The following is a 20,794-nucleotide window of genomic DNA, read 5'->3' as shown; positions in this document are numbered from 1 at the left end:
TGCCAGATTTATCTGAGAGAAGGAAAAGATATGAAGGAGCCAGTGAAAGACACTTTGGCTAGATTTACCCAAACTAGAAAGGTGTTCCCGGCCAGAGGGAGGGCTAAGGGGATCATTTTTGAGATACATTTCCAATGTATCTTCAGTGTAGAGTATTGAGTGCAAATGGATAATAATACCTAACATTTAAGTAGTACTTGTTAGTTGCCAGATCCTGTTCAGTCTCTGATATATGTTGATCCATTTACTCCTCCGCAAATTTAATAAATCACAGCAATATCACCCCAGGTTGCCAGCAGAGACAGCAAGTCATGAAACAGTTGTCACTTTTCAACAGCTGTTGTGAGCCATCACTGGTTTGTCTGGGAAGGTAAAGTGTTGTTTCTAACTGGTAGAGTTGACTGGTTAACTTAGGCTCCAAACTTTCTGAGACTTTATCTTTAAACTAACCAAAATGTCATTCATTCTTCCTTTGTCAACCTGAAAGAGAGGTGGTAGAGATAAAAGGAAGAGAGCAAAGGAAGAATGACCTTTCTACAAGAGTCATGATTTATGATCTCTGATATCCATGGTACATACATCTTCTCCAATGTGACTCAGTCATATGTAAACCCAAAACCATGAAGGTCAAATGGACATTTTATATCACATAATCCTGAATATAGAGGACAGATATGAACCAATACTACCTTGTTCTAGAAAATAACACAGGATAGTAATAAAAATTCTGAGGTCAAATGAAAAATTTGACGATGCCACTTACCAAGTTTCTTGTATACTCTGAAGCTTAATTCCATTATCAATAAAATAGATATGTCTTACAAACCTGATAGGTCACACAGTTGTTATCGATATAATTACATATGTAAATTTTATTTGTAATAGAATATGAAATTAATTAAATGATGATAGCTATAAAGATGAGAATAATTGTGAAGAATGGAGAGAAAGGAGTAGAGAGGAGAATCAGGAGAGGTAAAGAAAGGAGGGCTAGGAGACTAGCAGTTTTTCCAGAAACTAAAAATGTTATGGCTAACCTGCATTAACACATAAGGAAATAGTTAAACAAAGGTTCACATATGACTTCCGTCTATATGACATTCCTGATTCATTCTCATTTTGATTTCTTTGTATTCTGAAAATCATGCTACTTTCACGAACTGTTCATGGAACTCATGCAATTTTACACTACTCTAATACTCATATAAAAATGATTCTTAATATCATTTAATTTAAATTTACATAAATATCCTGGTTACCTGGCTCTTTTGACTTAATCTACTTCATATTACTCAAAAGTAACTTCATTAGAGGACTAGGGAGATAGTATAGAGGTAAGGCACTTGCATGAGGTCAACTGAGGTTCGATACCCAGCATCTCATATAGTCCTCTGTGCCACACATGCCAGGAGTGATTTCTGAGTTCAGAGACAAGAGTAACCTCTGAGGCCCGGAGAGATAGCACAACGGCGTTTGCCTTGCAAGCAGCCGATCCAGGACTAAAGGTGGTTGGTTCGAATCCCGGTGTCCCATATGGTCCCCCGTGCCTGCCAGGAGCTATTTCTGAGCAGACAGCCAGGAGAACCCCTAAGCAAAGCCGGGTGTGGCCCAAAAACAAAAAACAAAAAACAAAAAAAAGAGTAACCTCTGAGCTCTGTGTGGATGTGTTCTCTGTGAAGGATGTGTTCCTTCTTCCAAAATAAGAAAGTAGCCTCATCATTGTAATGTACCTATATTTCTCCTAAATCCCCCATCACAATCCATCATCGATACCCACTTTTACCCTATCCTATTTAGTTCTATTTATTTATTTGGTTTTTGGGCCACACCCAGTGACACTCAGGGATTACTCCTGGCTATGCAGTCAGAAATCTCTCCTGGCTTAGGTGACCATAAGGGATGCCGGAGGATTGAACCAAGGTTCGTCCTAGTCTAGCGCAGTCAAGGAAGACGCCTTACCACTTGTGCTATCACTTCGACCTATTTAGTTATTTTTGAAATCATCCTGCCCTTGTTTTTTCTTGTTATAGCAAAAAATTTCTTATCTTATCTTGTCTCCCTGCTATTGATTTTTCTCCTTCTTTCCTTAGTCATGATTCAGAAATTTTAAACTTGCATACCTGTCAACCTTTCCAACTAGATTGGAAAGCAATCTGGTGTTTTCCAATGTACAACAACATTGTCTGACTCTGCCAAACTCTCCAAACACATAACTTACTTCTCAATTAAGACCAAGCATTTCCTAAACATCTTCTATCAATACATTGACTTCTTAGCTCATGGAGCTCTTTTTCCACTGACCTTTTTACTGTCCTCTTACACATCCTTGACTTTGACAGTTTTCTTGATGCCTGAATTTCAATGGAATGCCCATTTCTTCTGTATAAAAGCCATGTAAAATTTCTACTTAGTGTCTTTCTCTTTAAGCATTCAATGAATTAATTTATATTACCTCTAATTTAATTTCCCAAAATCATTTGCAGTATTTTCCCTCTTTATAAATGAAGGAGGAGGATTAGAGAGAAGATTTAAATATCAACTAGACCAAGTCTCTCTTCATTAAAACTAGCTGAGTTGACAATGTAAATTTTTCTTGGGTTTAATCCTTCCTCACTTAAAGTGTACAGCCAATATTTAAACTCAGATTGGCTTCATTCCAAAGTGCTTGATTTTATCATGCTGTATTTAGTTAGCTAAGTAAGTTCTGGGAGTTCCTAAAGGGAAAGATCTGAGTCCTGTACACCTTAATACCCCAAATCTGGACATCTGTACTCAGGTATCAGTTGGGATTTACAAAGCAGGGTTTTGTATTAAAAAGAGAAGGAGAATCATTGCACCCCTTTACTTTAGGAAGTTGGTTAGCCTACTCCTCACCAGCCTGAATTGCTTAAACTGCCTAAAGCTCACATTTCAGTATCAATGACTAGTTATAGAATTTTAAGCAAGCTATTCAGACTTTTAAAGGTTGGGTTTTGTTGCTTGCTTGTTTTTGGTAAAATGGAAATTCCAATAGGATCAAATGTTTTATTACTTGCTTCAAGGAGATTAGTGCACAAAGCCAGTGTTAAGGTGAAAGGTCCTTAAGTAGGAGCTCTTACTAACTTTCTCTGCAGTGTTCTGTCATAGAACTTTTGTGGAGAAGACATTTTTTCGGTAATGAAGAAGGAGGTAAGCATGTAGGGGAGATTTCCTGTGCACTGCCAACACACATCTCTGTAGTCAAAGCATCAACACCAACAGTGGTGACCACATAAAGAGACCTAGCTTGGTTAGCAAAGAGGAGGCATGAGCTCCCTTGGCATTTTCTGTGGCAGTACATGAATCAGTCCAACGAGGCAGAGGCCAGGATGCTGGGCACAGCACCCTTATTTGCACTTCAAGAATTTTTCTTTTTCCAATGAAACATCTTAACAAATATTGATCTAACCTTTCTTGCCTGGAAGGGCAAGACACACAGACACACACAGACCTGTCTCATCATATTTCTGGAATCCCACTCCTAAACGCATCACTGGGATGAGAAACTCTTTCTACAGTGTCACTCAAAGAACATGCAAGTCCTAGAAGAACTTGGGCAGAAGTTGGGAACAGCCAGAGCAAACTCTAGCAAACTGGGCAATTCACTATACTCCATGGATTTTGTTTCCAAGAACTCTGATGGGTAGGGGAAACCCATATTTATTCTTTGGTTCTTGCTACTACATTCAATTTTTACCAAGTAGTCATTTCCCTGTGAACTAAATTGTTGATGCTATCAACAATTCATATACTTCAGAACATGGCTAATGACCAATTAGTTCTGTTTTTCTGCCGATTTTCCTAGACAACTTTCAAAAGTTCATAGAACTGAGGAAATTTATTAGGAGGGAGGAAAAAAAAGACTATATTGTGTTAACTGCATTATATAGGTATTGTCTCTTTCAGGCAGAACAATTACTCTATGAGGTCAGATCTCAGACCCCGTTGTTTTAAATGAGGAAAGTGGGGTTCAAATGTCAAACTACTTAGCCAGGGGCATTAGCTAATGAAAAGAAGCTAAGTCCAATTCAAACATAATCAAACTTCAATTCTAATATATTGGGAGCTTAGTTTTCTGTGTGTTGAGCTAATTTTTCCCCTCCATGTGGGTCTAAACAATAGAAAACTAGAACAATGGGGTAATTTGGTGACGTTTGAGATTCTGGGTTCTGGAATGGTACTCAAACAAGAATTTAGAATAGAATATGACAAGTCACCAGATTCTAGATGGAATATGTTGAAGCCAAATCCCCAATGTGATAGTATCAGAACTAGAAGGTATTTTGGTCATGCTTAGGTCGTGAAGGTATTGACACAGGACAAAGACTTTGCTTCTAAGATACAAGAGGAGGACTCCCACCAGACACTAAAAATACCATCTATTGGCATGATCCCAGAGCTTCACAACAATAAAAATTTAGTCTGTATCATTTATAAGTAATTTAGTGTATGATCTTCTGGGCACCACAATTAAGATAGGCAAATGAAAAAGACATCAACTAGTCAAAGAATGGCATTTTTTATTCATTTATTTTTGGTAAAATATTGACTCCTTTCCTTATATGTTAACACTGAAAGAAGAAATAGAGAGGGATTTGTTCATCCAAATTCTACCTATAGGGACAGGAGAGATGGTATAGGGGTTATGGAGTTTGCTTTTCATGTGATTTAGCCAGATTTGATTCCTGGAATCACCCATGTTCTTATGGGCACCACTAAGAGTAACCTCAAACAGAGAGTCAGAAGTATCCCTGTAGCACCATTGGCTGGTGCTCTCAAATTTTACCCCTAAGAAATAAAATTGAAATAAATAAGATCCACCTGCATTTTACTGAGCTATAGAAGAAAGTGTAAAATTTAATAAACTGGAACTTAGACTGTGAGAAATCAAGAAGAGTTTGAACACCTAAATGGGAGACTCTCATACTTTGTTTCCCTCATGTGAAGTTCTGGGAAAGGCAAAACAAACAAACAAACCCTAAGGTTCTTCACTCAAGGAAGTGTACTGTACATCATACATGCTCTTTTCAAAATTGAAAAGTAGGCATTTTGCTAAGTATTTTTTCACTCATTGGAAATCACTTTTCTTCCCTGAAATCCTCACAATAATCTGTTCTCCTTGTTTGCAGGTGGGTGACACTTGCATTGTAAAATATCTGAACTAGAACCTATTTTCCTGGAAAGCTAGTTTCTTGAAGCTGCTGCGAAATGTTGGACCTATAATCCCAGGTACCACACTAGAAGGAGTGCATGTTGTACCTTTAAAAGATGTGTTCAGTGGTACATTACCTCAGAATCCATAGTACATTGTTTCTAGTCTGGGAAGTGACTAGAGAAACTCCTTTTGGAGGGAGTCTTGTCTAATTCCATGGCTACCTTGTAGCGGAAGCATTATATTTTCCTTGGTGAGAAAATTGACTCTTGCACTGATTCCCTTTAATGTCAAAATTTGATATCCAAACCTTCCAACACATAGCCAAGCTCCCCACCTCCCCTCCAATTCTTCTTACAATGGTTTTTAGGTAAAGTTGTCACCCATTGAAGGAGTTACTCTTTCTCTTAATCCAGGTGCTCATTTACTCATGGTACCCATTCTGCCAGAAGCAAATTCCATCATTTCCCTACTTGTATAGATTATTTTTCCTCATCTTTTGGACTTAGGAGATCAGGACCTCTCCACGTTGCCACCCGACCCAGCAATAACTTCAAGAACTTCTGTCATTCAGTTACTCTGCCTCCCACCACGAGATTGCATGTCCATAATTTCTATCATAAGTCCCCAGAGAGCAGGAAGATACTCTGGCTTGGTTTATATGCCTAGTACTGGTCACACAGTCAATAAACCATTATTATTCAATAAATGGACACACACACCCCACAGGTAAGAAACACTACCCAAGAAACCAGCTAGAGAGATGATAGGAATTTTTAATGCATGAAATTCCTGCCAGGCCTCTGTGTAGATCAGCAGGTAGCAGGAAGAGGCAGGGGTCCTGCCAATCAATTCAATAGGATCTTGGGAAAGAAAATAAACATTCTAAAGACCCAAGCTTCCTCACTGCAACATTCCATGGGAGGTGATGCTTAGGGGCTGGGGTCCTCCTTCCTGATGCCGAAGAGGTCAACATGTTTCTCCATCGGTGCCCTCCAGGGCTCCAGGGCAGGAAGGAAGCTGTGCGTGGCAGGAGGAAGGATTAAGAGGAAAGGCCGCTTGGTCTCCTGCCTTGGGACTGACCATCATCCATGAGAAAGAGTTTAAAAAGGAAAGGCTTTGAAAGTGTCAAATCATATCTTAGAAGGAGAAAAATAAAGAGATAACAGGGAGAAAGAAAGAGTAATTCCAGTGGTTACAAAGTTCTCTGTTGGGTATCCACAAGAGAAGGTGTTTGCTTTGGCCTTGCTGGCAGGCCACCGCTGCCAGGACCCTCCTCAGCTGCCCCCCAGCCCACCCAGGCCCCAGGGTCTGTGAGTGTCCTGCACTCCCTCCCTCGGAGGGACTCTGTGCTCTTGGAGGCGACACCCTCCCTCACCGGCCCTTGGCCTCTCCATACATGTTCCTGGCCATAGACACCATCTTTTCCTCGCAGGTAATCCTGGTGTCCTTGAGGATGCTGTACCACACCATGCCCGCTGGCCGCACCTCCTCGCTGCGGCAGAACAGGTAGGGCACAGTGTCCACCCGACTTTGAATGTGGGCACTTCTTAGGAGACTGGAACAGTGTCTGCTCACCCTCTCCAGTCGCCGCAATATCAGGTGGGCCTTCCTGAAAGGGAGGAAGAGACAGAATTGAGGAGAAGGTTTGAGCTTGACTCAGGGGCAATAGTGCCAGGGCAAGGGAAGCCTTTCAGGCCTTAGAGACATGTGGGCTTGGGTCTTAACCATTTCCGAGCCTATGCTGATCTTCCAGTGGCCTCTTAAACAAACATCTCTTCAGAAATCCCCTTCTAGATGGTCCTCTTCAAATTGGGGGAAGGCTGAGACAGAGACTGAGAGAAAGAGACAAAAACAAAGAGACAGAGAAGAGGAGAAGAGGCAGAGAAAGGAAGAGGAAGGAGAAGAAAAGAAGAGAGGGAAAAGTTTTCACCTAGTGCTTTATTTGGACTGAGATTCTGTGGTTTATATTTCTGTTAGTTATGGTTTCTCATGTACATATTCCCAATACTGCTTCATCACCAATGAATCCATATTCCTTACCCAAGGACTTCAATTCCTCTCCCTCTCAAAAACCCCTCACTGATGCACCACCCCCAACACCATCCAATTGTTTTCCCATTGTGTTGTCTTTGAACCTTTGTTGCTGCCTTGCTGTGAATCTTTAAGATCCACTCCACCTAGTAGTTTAGCCTCTCAGAAAGTAGAGTGTGTTTGATGTATGTTTGGGCCATGCCCTGCAGTGTTCAGGGGCTAATCCTGGCCCCATTCTCAGGAGTGTCCCTGGCATCACAGCATTATGAGGGGAGGGATGAGAAACAAACAGGTCACCCTCACACAAGGCAAGTGCTTGGCCCACTGTCTTATTGTTATTGTTCCCACCCAGAGCAAGAGGGAATGTGAAGATATCATGCCTCTCTAAGAAGGTTGAATTATTTCTGCAAGGATAAACCGATCTCCTAATATCTACTGACATGTCATGTTTATTTTGGATGTGTCTACTCTTGCATATAGTTGACAATGGCTACTTAAATTTTCTCAACAACCCTGTGCATAATTACTTTCTTTCTGACTCATTTTGAGGGGTATATCTTCTAAGTTTCAGAAAAGGACAGCAAGTAACCTGAATCAAGCTGACTGTAGTGCTGGTCCTTTCAAACATTACTCAAATGCTTCTTGCTTACTAGCTGCTCTCTGAAAGAGTCCCTGTTCTCTAGAGATTTTCTTTCTGTTATCAGGGGTTCTTCTCCTCTGAGCTTCCCTTTCATCAAAGCATGATTCCATATAACACAGGAAAGCTTCTCTGTCACCTCTTTCCTCAGCTTTACCACAACGATGGTGTTCGCCCCTTCATCAGTTGGTTGTGATTAACTCTAAGAATGGCCCAAAGTTGGCTCCAGGGGAGGTTCCCCAGAAATGACAGCTGCTCTTATGAAGAGTGACTCAAATAATGTCTCTGAACCACAGTCCCCATGTTATTGGTTGAAACTGGAGCCTCTATTCCCTGAGGTGACTATCAGTAGGAGAATCCCACTGGCCCCTTATTCAGCACCACAGGGTCCCCAAAGACAGCTGCTGGCCACAGAGACATTGAGAGCTAGCAAAGAGCATGGGGATCCCTTTGTTCAGGGTTGCTCAACACCAGTGCTTTTGACATGAGGCCCAAATAAGTCTTTGTTTGGGAAGCTTGTCTTGTAGCAAGTTGAGTAGTTTCCCTGAGGCTTCTATCCACCAGATGCCAACTGCACTCCCTGTTTCAGTCATGACAATAAAATTGTCTCCAGACATTGCCGAATGGCCTTGGGGAACCCAATAGTCTATTTGAGACTTAGTTTGACCTTCTTGAGTTTAAGATGTGGAAAAGGCAGCTGTCTTAGCAGGGATAGTACTGAAAGGAGGCCCCTTTCCTTAGTCATGGTCCATAAAATCAAAGTGTGGGTATATATGTTTCTAGGAAAAAATCCATGTTTTATATCCTTGCTAGTTATGTTGGAAATGCTCATGAATCCCAACCATGTCAAGATGCCTTTTTTTGCTGTCCTCTCTTTGCCTCAATGAGGCCCCAATGGAGGGCATTTTATGACAACAGACTCCACAAATGGGAGACTGTATGAAGCACCTGTGTGGCTGTTTGTGGGTATATGTTTTGTGGGCATGATTTATGAGGCACCTTTCAAAAAGTTTTCTGTATAGTTTACCACTTGGGTGGAATATTTCCCTGGGTGCCAAGTATTCACAACTTCATAATCACACTGGATTCACTGCTGGTGCTACTGGTTCTACTCAATATACAGTCCTTTCTCCCCTTGAACAGATATCTACCTGAAAGGAGTTTGGGGAATTCATCTCTCTATCTCTCTAATATGCACACACACACACACACACACACACACACACACACACCTCTTGCCCCTGTCCCACTAATTTGATTCCTTGCCCTGTTCCTGAACAGTTCTGTCTCCTGGAGAAAAGTAGTACTTGCTGTCTCTAAGCCTATCACTTTATTTGAGATACAGGGATCCTGGTATGGGAAAAATGCAAGGAAATCTTTGTTTGCCACCACACACACACACACACACACACACACACACACACACACACACACACACACCTTTCAATTCTGATGTGAAAGAGACAAATGGGAACTTATACCATAATGGTATGAACAATGATGGAGGAAAGCAGGCATATATCAAGATGATTTCCTGGGAGTAATGGAAATCATGTTAAGTCTTATTACTGATGAGACATGGATAGAGAAGAGGTCAAAGGCATGACAGATAGGTTAGAAGCCCAGAGAAAGAGTGACAGCAGTTCTAAAAAAGGATGCTGGAATGCAGTGTGTCAGAAGCATAGCAGGAAGTTGGAAACCAACCTGGGTAAGGACCATGCTACCCAGCATAGAAACTGGGCATTGGATGTAGAGAGGAATGGAGGTTCAGATAAACTTTTGGGTCCAATTGCTCAAGTTTAATTCCCAGCTGAGGCATGCTATCAAGCTTTAATCAGTTAATCAGTTCAATCAGTTGCACCTCAGTTTCCTTATCTATAAAATTGACTGATAAATATATTAACCACAAAATCTTCTTCTGAAAATAAAGCATTTATATGTCAATAGTGTTTGTCTCCAAGGAAAGTAGGAAAGGGTTTATAAAGAATTTTGGGGCCTGTGAGGTGTCGCTAGAGGTAAGGTGTCTGCCTTGCAAGCGCTAGCCAAAGAAGGACCATGGTTGGATCCCCCCAGCGTTTCATATGGTCCCCCCAAGCAGGGGCAATTTCTGAGTGCTTAGCCAGGAGTAACCCCTGAGCATCAAATGGGTGTGGCCAAAAAAAAAAAGAATTTTAAGCAGTAGAGTCACAGATACATGCCTGAATTATTAGCAAACAACTCTGGCTGCCTTGAGAAGGAATAAAGTAGGAAGTAAGGGGGAAAACCTAGCAGAATGAAGAAGAGATCTATATCTAGAGGTAAACACATATCTGCCTCTGGGTGTTCAGAGTTTCCCAGGCACCTAGGAACTAGTTACTCTTCAACGTTCTCCATCTAAATAACACATACTGTCCACCTCTTTGGGTTGGAAAGAGGATTAAATAAAATGTTCAGCTCTTACCACTTTCATCATTCTCATCAGCAGCAGCAGCAGTATCACCACCACCACCACCACGACTATCACCACCGTCTCTGTGTTAGTTTAAGGTATAAGTCATCAACAGGAGACACGTGGGCATGTACAAATAGGAGCAGCCAATGTGTAGGGGCAGAGTAATAGATGAGAATCCAAGGGAGCAAAAGATATAGATAGAGATCACCTATGTCTTCAATGAATCTGGAGACAAAAACATATTCTAGAGATGCAATATCAAGTGAACATTTATTTTTATGCAGATGGGAAGTGCAAGGATAGCATCTAGCCAAAATTAGACTGTGAAGAATATGAACCACAAGTTATTTGAAATGGCCAGTAAAAAAATTTCAAAGAGCTAGACCCAATTATTTTGACAGAGATCAGATCTTCCAGGACCTTGTAAGTCATGGTGAAGTATTTTATTTTTGGGGTATTGGACAATCACTGTCTAATACAGACAACTATAACAAATTGACACAAGTACAAAATAACTCAGACATAAGCCAACATGCGTCTCCAAAGTCACAGTTATTTCCTCAGAGACAATCTTCAAATTCAACTGAGCCAAGCCCTTCTTTGAGTAGATAGGGCACTCAAGTTTGGAGTCTGAAAATAATTCGAAAAAAGGAACACCTTAAGTTAGTAATAAAGATCAAGTTAGAATCAGGATGAGTTGGTCTTCCACTCATATATCCATGTGGAAAATGAGAAAGTTCTTCCACTGACTTTAAGTTACTGAATAAATAAAATAGGAAAACTGATAGTGACTGGGGGGAAAACTAAATCTGCATCATTCTCTTAGTGCCTAATAAGTGTTAGTTAAGAAATATAGCATTATACATAATATATATTTTATATGAGATAGCATTATAATAGAAAAGACAAGGACTTCAGAACCTACCGGGAGTACATCTCATCTCCTCCTTGAATCTCAGTTTTTTATTTATAAAATCAAGCTAGAGACACTTATCTTGTAGGGATGTCATTAGCTGGAAATAAAATGACTATCTTGCAACCATGCATAGAAATTTGAATCCAATAAGAACTAAACAAATAAAAACTAAACAAATGTCTGCCCCATTTCTTCTTCTTCTCATGCACAGTACCTGGGCACCTTGGCTTGCATTTAAACTGCAAAAAGCAAAAGAACTCAGAAATTACTGCTATGAAGAGCAGGACTGGAGGGATTTTAATAAATCAGGGAACAGGAGAGGGAATGAGGGTGCAATGCCAAGTATACTGGATCATGTGTAGGCAATAAAGATCCATAAATCAAAGGCTATGTTAGGCCTATGTCAAGCTTTCCCTGGAGGGAGAAAACATAGGTCAGAACGACCATTCTTGTCAAGTGCCATAATTAGAAAAGAAATGTTCCCCACAGGATACAGGAACCAACAAACTGGATAGAAACCAAGAGTTGGAGAGACACCACCCATTCATTCATCATTGTATTATCAGGCCATACTGGAGACAGATATTACTTGAGAAGAAGTCAAGGGTTGGACTCAGATGTTCCTGATCTGGTATCTGTAAAATTTTGGGCCAATCATTCTATTCTAAATATCATTATTACTCCAATAGCTGTGGCGACTTTATCAGTCATAGATCTGGCTTTTAAGCACAATTTGGGATGGAGAAAAAGTATGAGTAAGTGAACATTCCTAGTGGGCTCTTTCCCTCCTCCTTCCTTTTGGAACAGAGCTTAAATGTCTGCATTTCAGGGCAAGACACAGTCATAAAAATATAAAAAGGTGGGGGTGTATATGGAGGGGATGACACACTACTCCAGAAGTGAACAGGGCAAAGGAAAAGAGTAATGAGTCATGCATGTGGCTCTGGTCAGCTCACATCTTCAGAACTCAAATCACTTAATATTGCGCAGATAAATCACTGTCAAATCAAATGTCAAAAACTGAAGATCGTAGTTAAGGTAGGTCCTATGAGCAAGTACTAGTGGCAGGATAGAAATCTGTCCCTGATTGGAAGATTGAAGAAAATAGTTTTGTAGTTCTAGTAAATTAAGACAAATTGGGGTGGAGGCGAGATAGAAGGTTGGAGGATGATCAAGATCATAGTTGTTTGAACATGTGACAGGAGCCAGAACCCCATCTAGAATCTTCTTTCACATGATCATCACTAACAGTCTAGCTTTGTAGTTTAACTCCAGTTGTCAGGTGATAGACAAAGGTCCCAGATGGCTCAGAGAGTTTGGCCATGACTAATCAACTGTAAGAACAGTATCTCAAATCACTGCAAGACAGTCAATGGTTAAAGATGAAATCACTCAAACACTAGCAGAAGGCAGATTTTGAGTTTAAAAACAACATTCCTTGTACTTAGAATCTTTAAACTATGGAATATTTCCTTGTATATCTCCACTTATCACCTCCCACACCCACTCATTGAAGATGATCAAATAAGTTGTAGTTTATATGACCCAGGAAAACAATTTTTTGCATATATCTGCAAACATAAAAATATTTATTTGAAAGACTACATAGTATGTACACCTATATTCATCACAGCATTTAGCATGATATACAAGATACTTCAAAATCTCAACACAGATAAATGTATCAAACACTGTAATATATATGTATATACAAAATCAAATGTTATGCAGCTCTAACAAAAGAATAAAATCATGCAACATGCTACAAAATGGTTGGAAAATAAGTTGCATCAAGCCAGTAAGAAGAAAAAAATAGATATAGAATGATTTCTCTCATAAGTGATATATACAGATACACAGCAGGCATCAACAAAGGGCTAAAAGGAATACAGTGGGAAAACTAATCCACAAAATTGAGTTAGTATAGAAAGGGAGGGACATTCTCTCCCAGGAACTTGGGAGAGAAAAGTGGATATACTGGTGATGGGGGTGATGTTAGAAATATGTATATGGGAAACCAGCATTAACAATATTATAAATTATAGTATCTTAACAACAAAATGCTTACAAAAATAATGGTGGTTTATGGAGACAGAGAGGTGGCATAAGTAGTAGGATGTTTGCCTTGCATGCAATAACCTAGGACAGACCACAGATTGATCCCCTGGCATCCTATATGGTCCCCAAGACAGGAACAATTCCTGAGCTCATAGCCAGAGGTAATGAGTATCACTGGGTGTGGCCCCCAAAGCAAAACAAACAAACAAACAAAAACTAAAAAAAAAAACCCACCAAAAATAATAATGGTTTAAAAAGTCTTTCCTGGTCTGTTCTGCTTGCTATATAACCAGACACAACAGACTGGGTGGCTTGTCAAAGATGAAACTTTTTATTTTATGGTTTTGGGGGTATTGGAAGCTCAAGGTTTGGGTATAGGAAGATACAGAGAGTCTTTTAAAGCCAAAACTGAGAATGCTATTTTGCTCTTTCCTTCCTGGGAGCCGGGAGTTTTTGCCAGCAAGGGGAATGTCAGGCCTCCGCCATGCCAAAGGCCTTTTTAACCAGGCCTAGGAGGGGTGCGGGACTTGGATTACCCCAGCACCCTTCCACCTCCTTCCTCCGGAACTCCAGGGCTTCCCCTGGGCCACATGCCTGGGCAAGCCACTGAGATGGGTCCCGATGAGGAGCTTAAAGGGTACCCCAGGCTTTCCCCATATCCCACCCAGCTCCAGAGAGAGGGTTTGGGTGGGGGTTTGAACTTCCAGGCTCCCAGCTCTTGAAGGATCTCTTTCCTCCCTGGGAGCCAGGAGTTTTTGCCAGCATGGGGAATGGCAGCACAAGAGGCTCTGGCTCCTGGAAGTCGCAGGCAACTTTCCTTACTGTCCATTTTGAAACCAAGTGGGGCGCTAGACAAATTTGGATATCATTGGGTTTAACCTGGTTGTCATATTCAGAACACCACCTAGAAGTTCATTTTATTCCTTTACTCCCTCACTCCCACCTCCTATTACCTCACATTTAACCATTTTTTTTGTACTAGTGATTTTTATTTTGGCCATGGTGGATTGCATATCTTTCACATTAATGCCTTGGGGGGAGTTGGAAGCTTCAGCAGGAAACGCGGGGATGACATGGCTCCATGCTGTAGGCTTTTTGGCCAAGCTTAGGGGAAGATGCAATCTCAGCTGCCCCCCACAGCCTTCCCTTTACTTCCTCCCGGTCCCCAGGGTTACCCCTGACTGCCTGCTCAGGGTCCTAGCAAGTGGATTCCAGTGAGGAGTAGTTTAAAGGAGACCCCAGGCTTCCCTGTTCTTGCAGGGGGCAGGGAGGAGACTGGTGAACTTCCGACTTCCAGCAACTAGGGAGCAAATGCCTGTCGGGGAGTCGGAAGCTTCAGCAGGCACGACATGTCTTCATGCGCTCTTCACTCTCTATGAAGCAGACTAATCTTCTTATATAGTGACAATTTTGCCCAAAGGTTTTTTTATTTGTTTGTTTGCTTGTTCCCCTTTAAGATCTGTTTATAAGCGCAATACTGGTAGAAGAGTATCTCTGTGTAGAATTCATGTTTGAACCAAGTTATGGGGAATGTTGGACTTGATCCATCGGTCCCCAGATGCACCAACAATATCTTGTGGCATTGTTTCTCTTTTGCATAAGCACATTAAAATGAGAAAATAATACATATGCAAACAAGTTCTTATCTAATAGAGATGGGAACACAAATTTGGTAATGCAGTTAGGCCTTATACCCTAAACATTGGCCTAATGATTTGGCGTAGGCCTCAGAAGAATGGGCAGTGCCCATACACCCCTGAACAATGGATACCATCTATGGGAACAAACACAATTGTCTATAACATTACCAGGATGCAAACCTCTACCATGGAAGACCTACCACTGCTCTGGCATTGACTTACTCCAAAGAGGGCTCTCAACACCCAGACGACTCAACAACAACCTGCTTACAGGGCAGATCACTCCGCATCTAATGGTGTGCTGAAACTAGAGGATGCACCACATCACCTGACTGCAATGAAAGAATTGCATAGAATCTAAAATCTTTAAATATAGGAACCTGATACCAACAAAAGCTAAAGTGTGAAAAAGTTTCACTGGGACCACGGAGAATGACTTGGGTTGGACGGACTGGTATGCCTGGAGCCCAGTGTCAGTCTTATGCCAATAAACTTCTGGGGTGAGGCCTTTTTGTAATCAGGCTAAGGATTTTTTTTCCCGTTTTCTCCATATTTTTCTGAGCCTATGCAAACAAGAGCGATCGATTGCCACCGTCACACCTTTACTATTGTATTTTTTAACACTTATCCTTTAAGAAAAAAAAAAGTTTACTGAACTTAAAAACAAATAACTGTAGTAGAATGCCTGTCTTGAATACAGGCAGGGGATGGGGGGGGGGGGGAGAGGAGAATGTTACACTGGTGAAGGGGGATGCTCTGTTTGTGACTGTGACCCAACTGTAGTCATGTTCATATTCGTGGTGCTTAAATAAAAAATACAAATTAAAAACAAGAAAATGCTAATTTGCAAACCTGAAATTATGATCTTTACATCACTTACAATAAATATTACGAGATAGTCTGACTATGGTTGTTTGGCTATGATGAGCAACGATAGCCTTTAATAGTTGAACACAGGTATGAAGATATTAGTCAAGAACATGTGAAAAAAACTGTGACTATCGAAAATCAACCTCATCTACGAACTGAACTGTGTTTAGTTCATCCACACAGGCATGCTGAGGTGATGAAGAATATAATTGAGGCTGTTGAAAAAAGAGGGAAAGAATTTAGTGTTCATATGTATCTTTTAATTTTCCTAAAATATGTATAAACTGTCATTCCAACAATAGAATATGACCACATGAGACTTCAGAATGTAACAAAGAGCATAGAACCCTTCCTGATGATTAAGTCTGATATTTAAAGTTATAGACATTTCTATTAACCATATTTACTAATATGTACATTTTATTCCAATAAAGAAACTCACATATGTGTTCATTAAATAAAAAGTTTCCACTACCAAAAAAGAGGTTATTGAAAAGAAGTCTAATTTGCAGGTTCATAAATGGCACTTTCTTCTATGCACATACATGATAGAAGATTAAAAAGTGCTTCTTTTATAAGGTCACATATTACATTTATAAAGGTACATGTCATGATCTAGTCAACTTGCAGACGTTTTACCACCATATATTGATATGCAACATGTGAATGGGGTAGAGAGAATATTTCTGTTCAGACCTAGACACTGTTTAATAATTCTAATGTTGTCAAATTTTTTAAAAAATTGTAAAACAAATAAAAGATTAAATAAAGCACCATGATTACAGAATTATTGATAGCTGAGTTTGTTCAGTACCAAAACATCCCTACTGTCAATCTCCCTCCACCAATGTTCTCGGGTTCTTTCACATTCTTCCCCCTCCTCTCCCAGCTAGACATCCTGACAGTCACCATTTTAATATTTGCTGTTAAAGATGTTGTCTCATAATTTCAATGTTGTTGGTTTGGATACTTAACTCTCTTCTTCAATACCATCAAAGTACCTAAATCCCCTTGATCCCTGATCTTCATTATTTCCCATCTCTCCATCCACTCATTATTTCCTTTTTTCTCACTCTACTCTGGGACTAAGTATATAATATACTCTGGAAATCCCCGTAAAAACATAACATTTCCTCGTGAAGTTATTCTAAACAACACATATAAGCTACATCATCCTATATTTATTCTTTTTATGGATAACTTCATTAAACATGACAGTTTCCATTTCATTCATGTTGTAGAGATTTGCATGATTGCATCATTCCTCATAGCTATGTAATATTCCATTGTGAATACTACCTGAGCTGTATGATCACTCTTCTGCTGTTGGAGAGGTAGGTTGATTCTAGATCTTAGGTATGATACTGAGTGCTGCAATAAATAATGGTGAGCACATGCCCTTCTGACTGACAATTTTAAGTCCTGAGAGTAGATATCCAAAAGTGGAATTTCCAGGTCATTTGGCTGCTCAATTCTAAGTTTACTAAGAACTTTCCGTAGTATTTTTATACTAAATTGTAAACACTTTTGGGGATATCCAAGTAGCATTCAGAGGGCCCAGGTGCCATAACAATTGACATTTGGCCATCAGGCTGGTTGACTACCAAGGCCAGATGATGTGCTGCTTAATTATGCTAGGAAACATTAGGATCACAGAGTGGACAAGATGCTCAGGACCCTGTAGGGACACATCCTGCAATGTCCCTGCAATGCAAGGATAAAACTTGGATTGGTAATGCATCCTAATCCCTGTACTATCTCTAAGGTTACTGTTGATTTGTTGATTTTTTGTATTGGGGGCCACACCCAATAGCACTCAAGGATTACTCCTGGCTTTGCACTCAGAAATTACTCCTGGCATGCTAGTGGGGCCATATGAGACACTGGGGATTGAACCTGGGTTGGCCATGTGCAAGGCAAACACTCTACCCACTGTATTATCATTCTGGTCCCTCCTGTTTGTTTACAATCAAAAAAGAATTAGGGGCTTGGTCTATAAGAAAATGCCATCTGGTGGACATTGATGAGCAGTTGCCAACAGGACCTAATTATTTTGGGGGGGAGAGCATAATGAGCTTTATGGAATCTCTGTATTTATGCTTTAGAGTCAAGTAGAAGGTGCCATGATGGAAATAGCTCAGAGGGGTAATGTAGATGCTTTAATTATTGAAGATTTTGGTTTGAGTCCTACCACAAGACACCACTAAATATTACCAAGAGCAACCCATGAGCAATGATGCTTGTGGTAGTTATTTCATCATTGCCTGAAATGACTGTGGAGTGTGAATACAAGTGTACACTCAGTATTAAAAGGAGTAACTCCTAAGCACAGAACTGAGCACTGCTATATCTGTTCCCAGTTATCATCAGCTTTGTTTTCCTTTTTGAGGCTGAAGCAATTTCTTATTCCATAAAAATAGTTTTCTCATCCCTTAGATAATGCACATGAACTTGGGTCTTAACCCTTTATAATGGGCTGTTGTTTTGAGGTCAGAAGACAATTTGGGTTCTGACTTATAAAAGAGTAATTTCAGACAATTTACTTAACTGATTCTCTGTTGCTTAAGAGTCAAATTCAGGAAATGCAAGGAGAGGTAGATCACTAACTGTGACAGGAATAGGGGCTCACATAATATTCCCCACCTTTCTCCTGGACATTGTACCATCCCTGATATCTAGCTTATTCTTATGAAAGGAAAATTAGCTTATTATTAGCAAGATAAAAATCAATTGAAACAGAGAAAATTCTCAGTAAATTACAGGAGTTGAAGAGGGGAATAAAATGACACAAGATCATGATGTGGACCTGAGGAAATAATCAAGCCAGAGATAACATATTTATACAAATTTGTGGGGAGTAATAAGGATGGGAGATATAAATGCCAATTGCTTCTTAATAGAAAGCCACATAATGTTCTACATTCAGATAATAGTTTGGCCAAAGGGCCTTTCAAAAAGAAAATATATTTATGGGCTACAGAAGTAACTCAAAAGGTTGAAGCATATGTTTAATTGCAAGTTTGATCTACAGTATTGCACTTATTTCTAAAGGCATCATTGGGCCTGAGTATCGGACTAGTTCAATGGCCTGAGAAATATCTGGAGAGGACCCCAGGTTTCCTGAGCATTGCTTGAGAACCCCATCCAAAACATATTTAAATGAGTCTTTCATGAAAATGTTGTATAGTTATGTGTAAAAATGCAGTTTTAAAACAATTATTTTAGACTATTTATAAAGGCAGTGAATGACACAGAGAATGTTTACTCAGCAAAGCAGTGTAGATGAAAATGAAATTGTATTTGTGGAGACAGACTTCTACCTTGCACTCGTTTCCCAATTTATAAGCCTTTCCATATCACACCCAGACCAGGATCTGCACATGTCTGTACACTATATTGTTTTTGTTTCTGAGTTGAGTTATGTCATTCAGAGGTACATATTTCACTTTTCTTTTTCTGTTTTTGGACCACACCCGGCTATGTTCAGGGATTACTTTTGGCCCTGCACTCAGAAATCACTCCTGGCTGGCTCGTGGGACCATATGGGATGCTGGGGATCAAATTCGGGTCGGCCTTGTACAAGGTAAATGCCCTCCCTGCTGTGCTATTCCTCCATGCTTCATTTTTCATCTCCATACATTTTAATTCTCTGGATTCTGCACTCTTAATGCTATAGAGCAAAACAATTGTGAAATAAAGATACTTTGTTTTTTTAAACATGCATAGAATACGCATATTATAAAACTGGTTGATGAATATGTACAATCATGTCGGAATTTAATGGCTTTCTGTTCATTCACCAGAGGTTACTTTCTGAATAAATCCACATTGCATTTAGCCTCAGACCATTCCCACTAAACAGAAAAGGCTCCACATTCAAGTACTAACACCTGGATATAAATTCCTTAACAACAAATTTGAAGTGTGATTTGTAAGGTGACCGGTAAAACTGTTTACACTTGGCTTTGTATCCTTTTTGTTCTCTCATAAGAACTTCCAAGATTTTATTTCTGAATGATGGAAAGAATGACTTGAGTCTCAATCAGCTTCCAAACCATTTCAGTCTGGTACCAACAAGGATTTCCAGGTAATAACAAGCCTGGCTTGCACTAGCACTGGGGAAAGTGATCTATGAGACACTTAGAGTTAGTGTCTTTCTTTGTTTATATTTGTGTGAAGGCAGTTTAAATTATAATGATGCCAATGATTTCATAACAGGATTTCAAGAGAAAAAAGAATAGATCATTGTATGTGTGCATCCACTATGTCCTAGCCATACAGATTTCAGAAATGTCAAAATATGCAGGAATGCAAATATGCAAAGAAAGAAAACCCTTTGCATGTGAGAAGAGAGGATGACTTTGAAAGCCTAACTGTGGCCTTGCTTCCAGCGTCCCAGAAATTTCAAGGGAATTTATACAAGACTCCTAAAGACAAAGACAACAACGGAATCCTAGACTGAAAGGATGTGCAGGCATCCCCATTTTACTCATTTTAACCACGGATGAAACCGTGGGGCCTAGGGTGGGACAATTCATTCCAAAAAGGAAAGACATTTAATAGAAAGAAAGATACTAAGGCTGTAACCTTACATAATGATGAATATACATATACATATACATACATAAGTATGAATCTGTGTAATGTTTTACATCAATGTTACCGTGTTATCTCAAATTTTAAAAAAGGGGAAAGATTTGTTTCATTCCATTTTTTATTCAACAAAAACAACGTAATTTATAACACAATCCATAAGTAAAATAACATTCAAAGTGGGATAAGAGGGAGAAGCATCCAGGTGGAACCAAGCTCAGGATGATTTCTGTGTTCTATTAGTGATGTCTGCCATGGAAGCAAGTGGGGCTGACATCGTAAATATGCCATTCCTTGTCTAGACAGATCAATTCTACTGAAACAAAATCTCTTCAAGGGCTTACTCTCTTCTCCCAACTCTATAATTTTAGCCAAAAATAACTGCAAGGATTTAGAAGCCCAAGAGTGGTCAAGGATGTTCAGACTTGAGCAAGTTCTGGCCCCT

The 20,794-nt window shown here is 39.9% G+C and overlaps 1 protein-coding gene across 3 annotated transcripts in view; it reads right to left on the bottom strand.

The window, feature by feature from the left end:
• Positions 1–5,926: 5,926 nt before the first annotated feature.
• ASTN2 (astrotactin 2) overlaps positions 5,927–20,794 on the bottom strand; it is a 1,116,661-nt gene continuing 1,101,793 nt past the window's right edge. For all 3 annotated transcript variants that reach the window (XM_049774120.1, XM_049774121.1, XM_049774122.1), the window contains one exon: positions 5,927–6,782. In XM_049774120.1, the coding sequence (XP_049630077.1) occupies positions 6,545–6,782 (238 nt within the window). In that variant the 3' untranslated portion in view covers positions 5,927–6,544. The remainder of the gene's footprint in view (positions 6,783–20,794) is intronic.

The sequence above is a fragment of the Suncus etruscus genome, chromosome 5 (genome assembly GCF_024139225.1).
Source record: "Suncus etruscus isolate mSunEtr1 chromosome 5, mSunEtr1.pri.cur, whole genome shotgun sequence".
NCBI lineage: Eukaryota > Metazoa > Chordata > Mammalia > Eulipotyphla > Soricidae > Suncus > Suncus etruscus.
The sequence above is the reverse complement of the archived record's forward strand: the minus strand, read 5'-3'. Positions and strand labels throughout refer to the sequence as shown.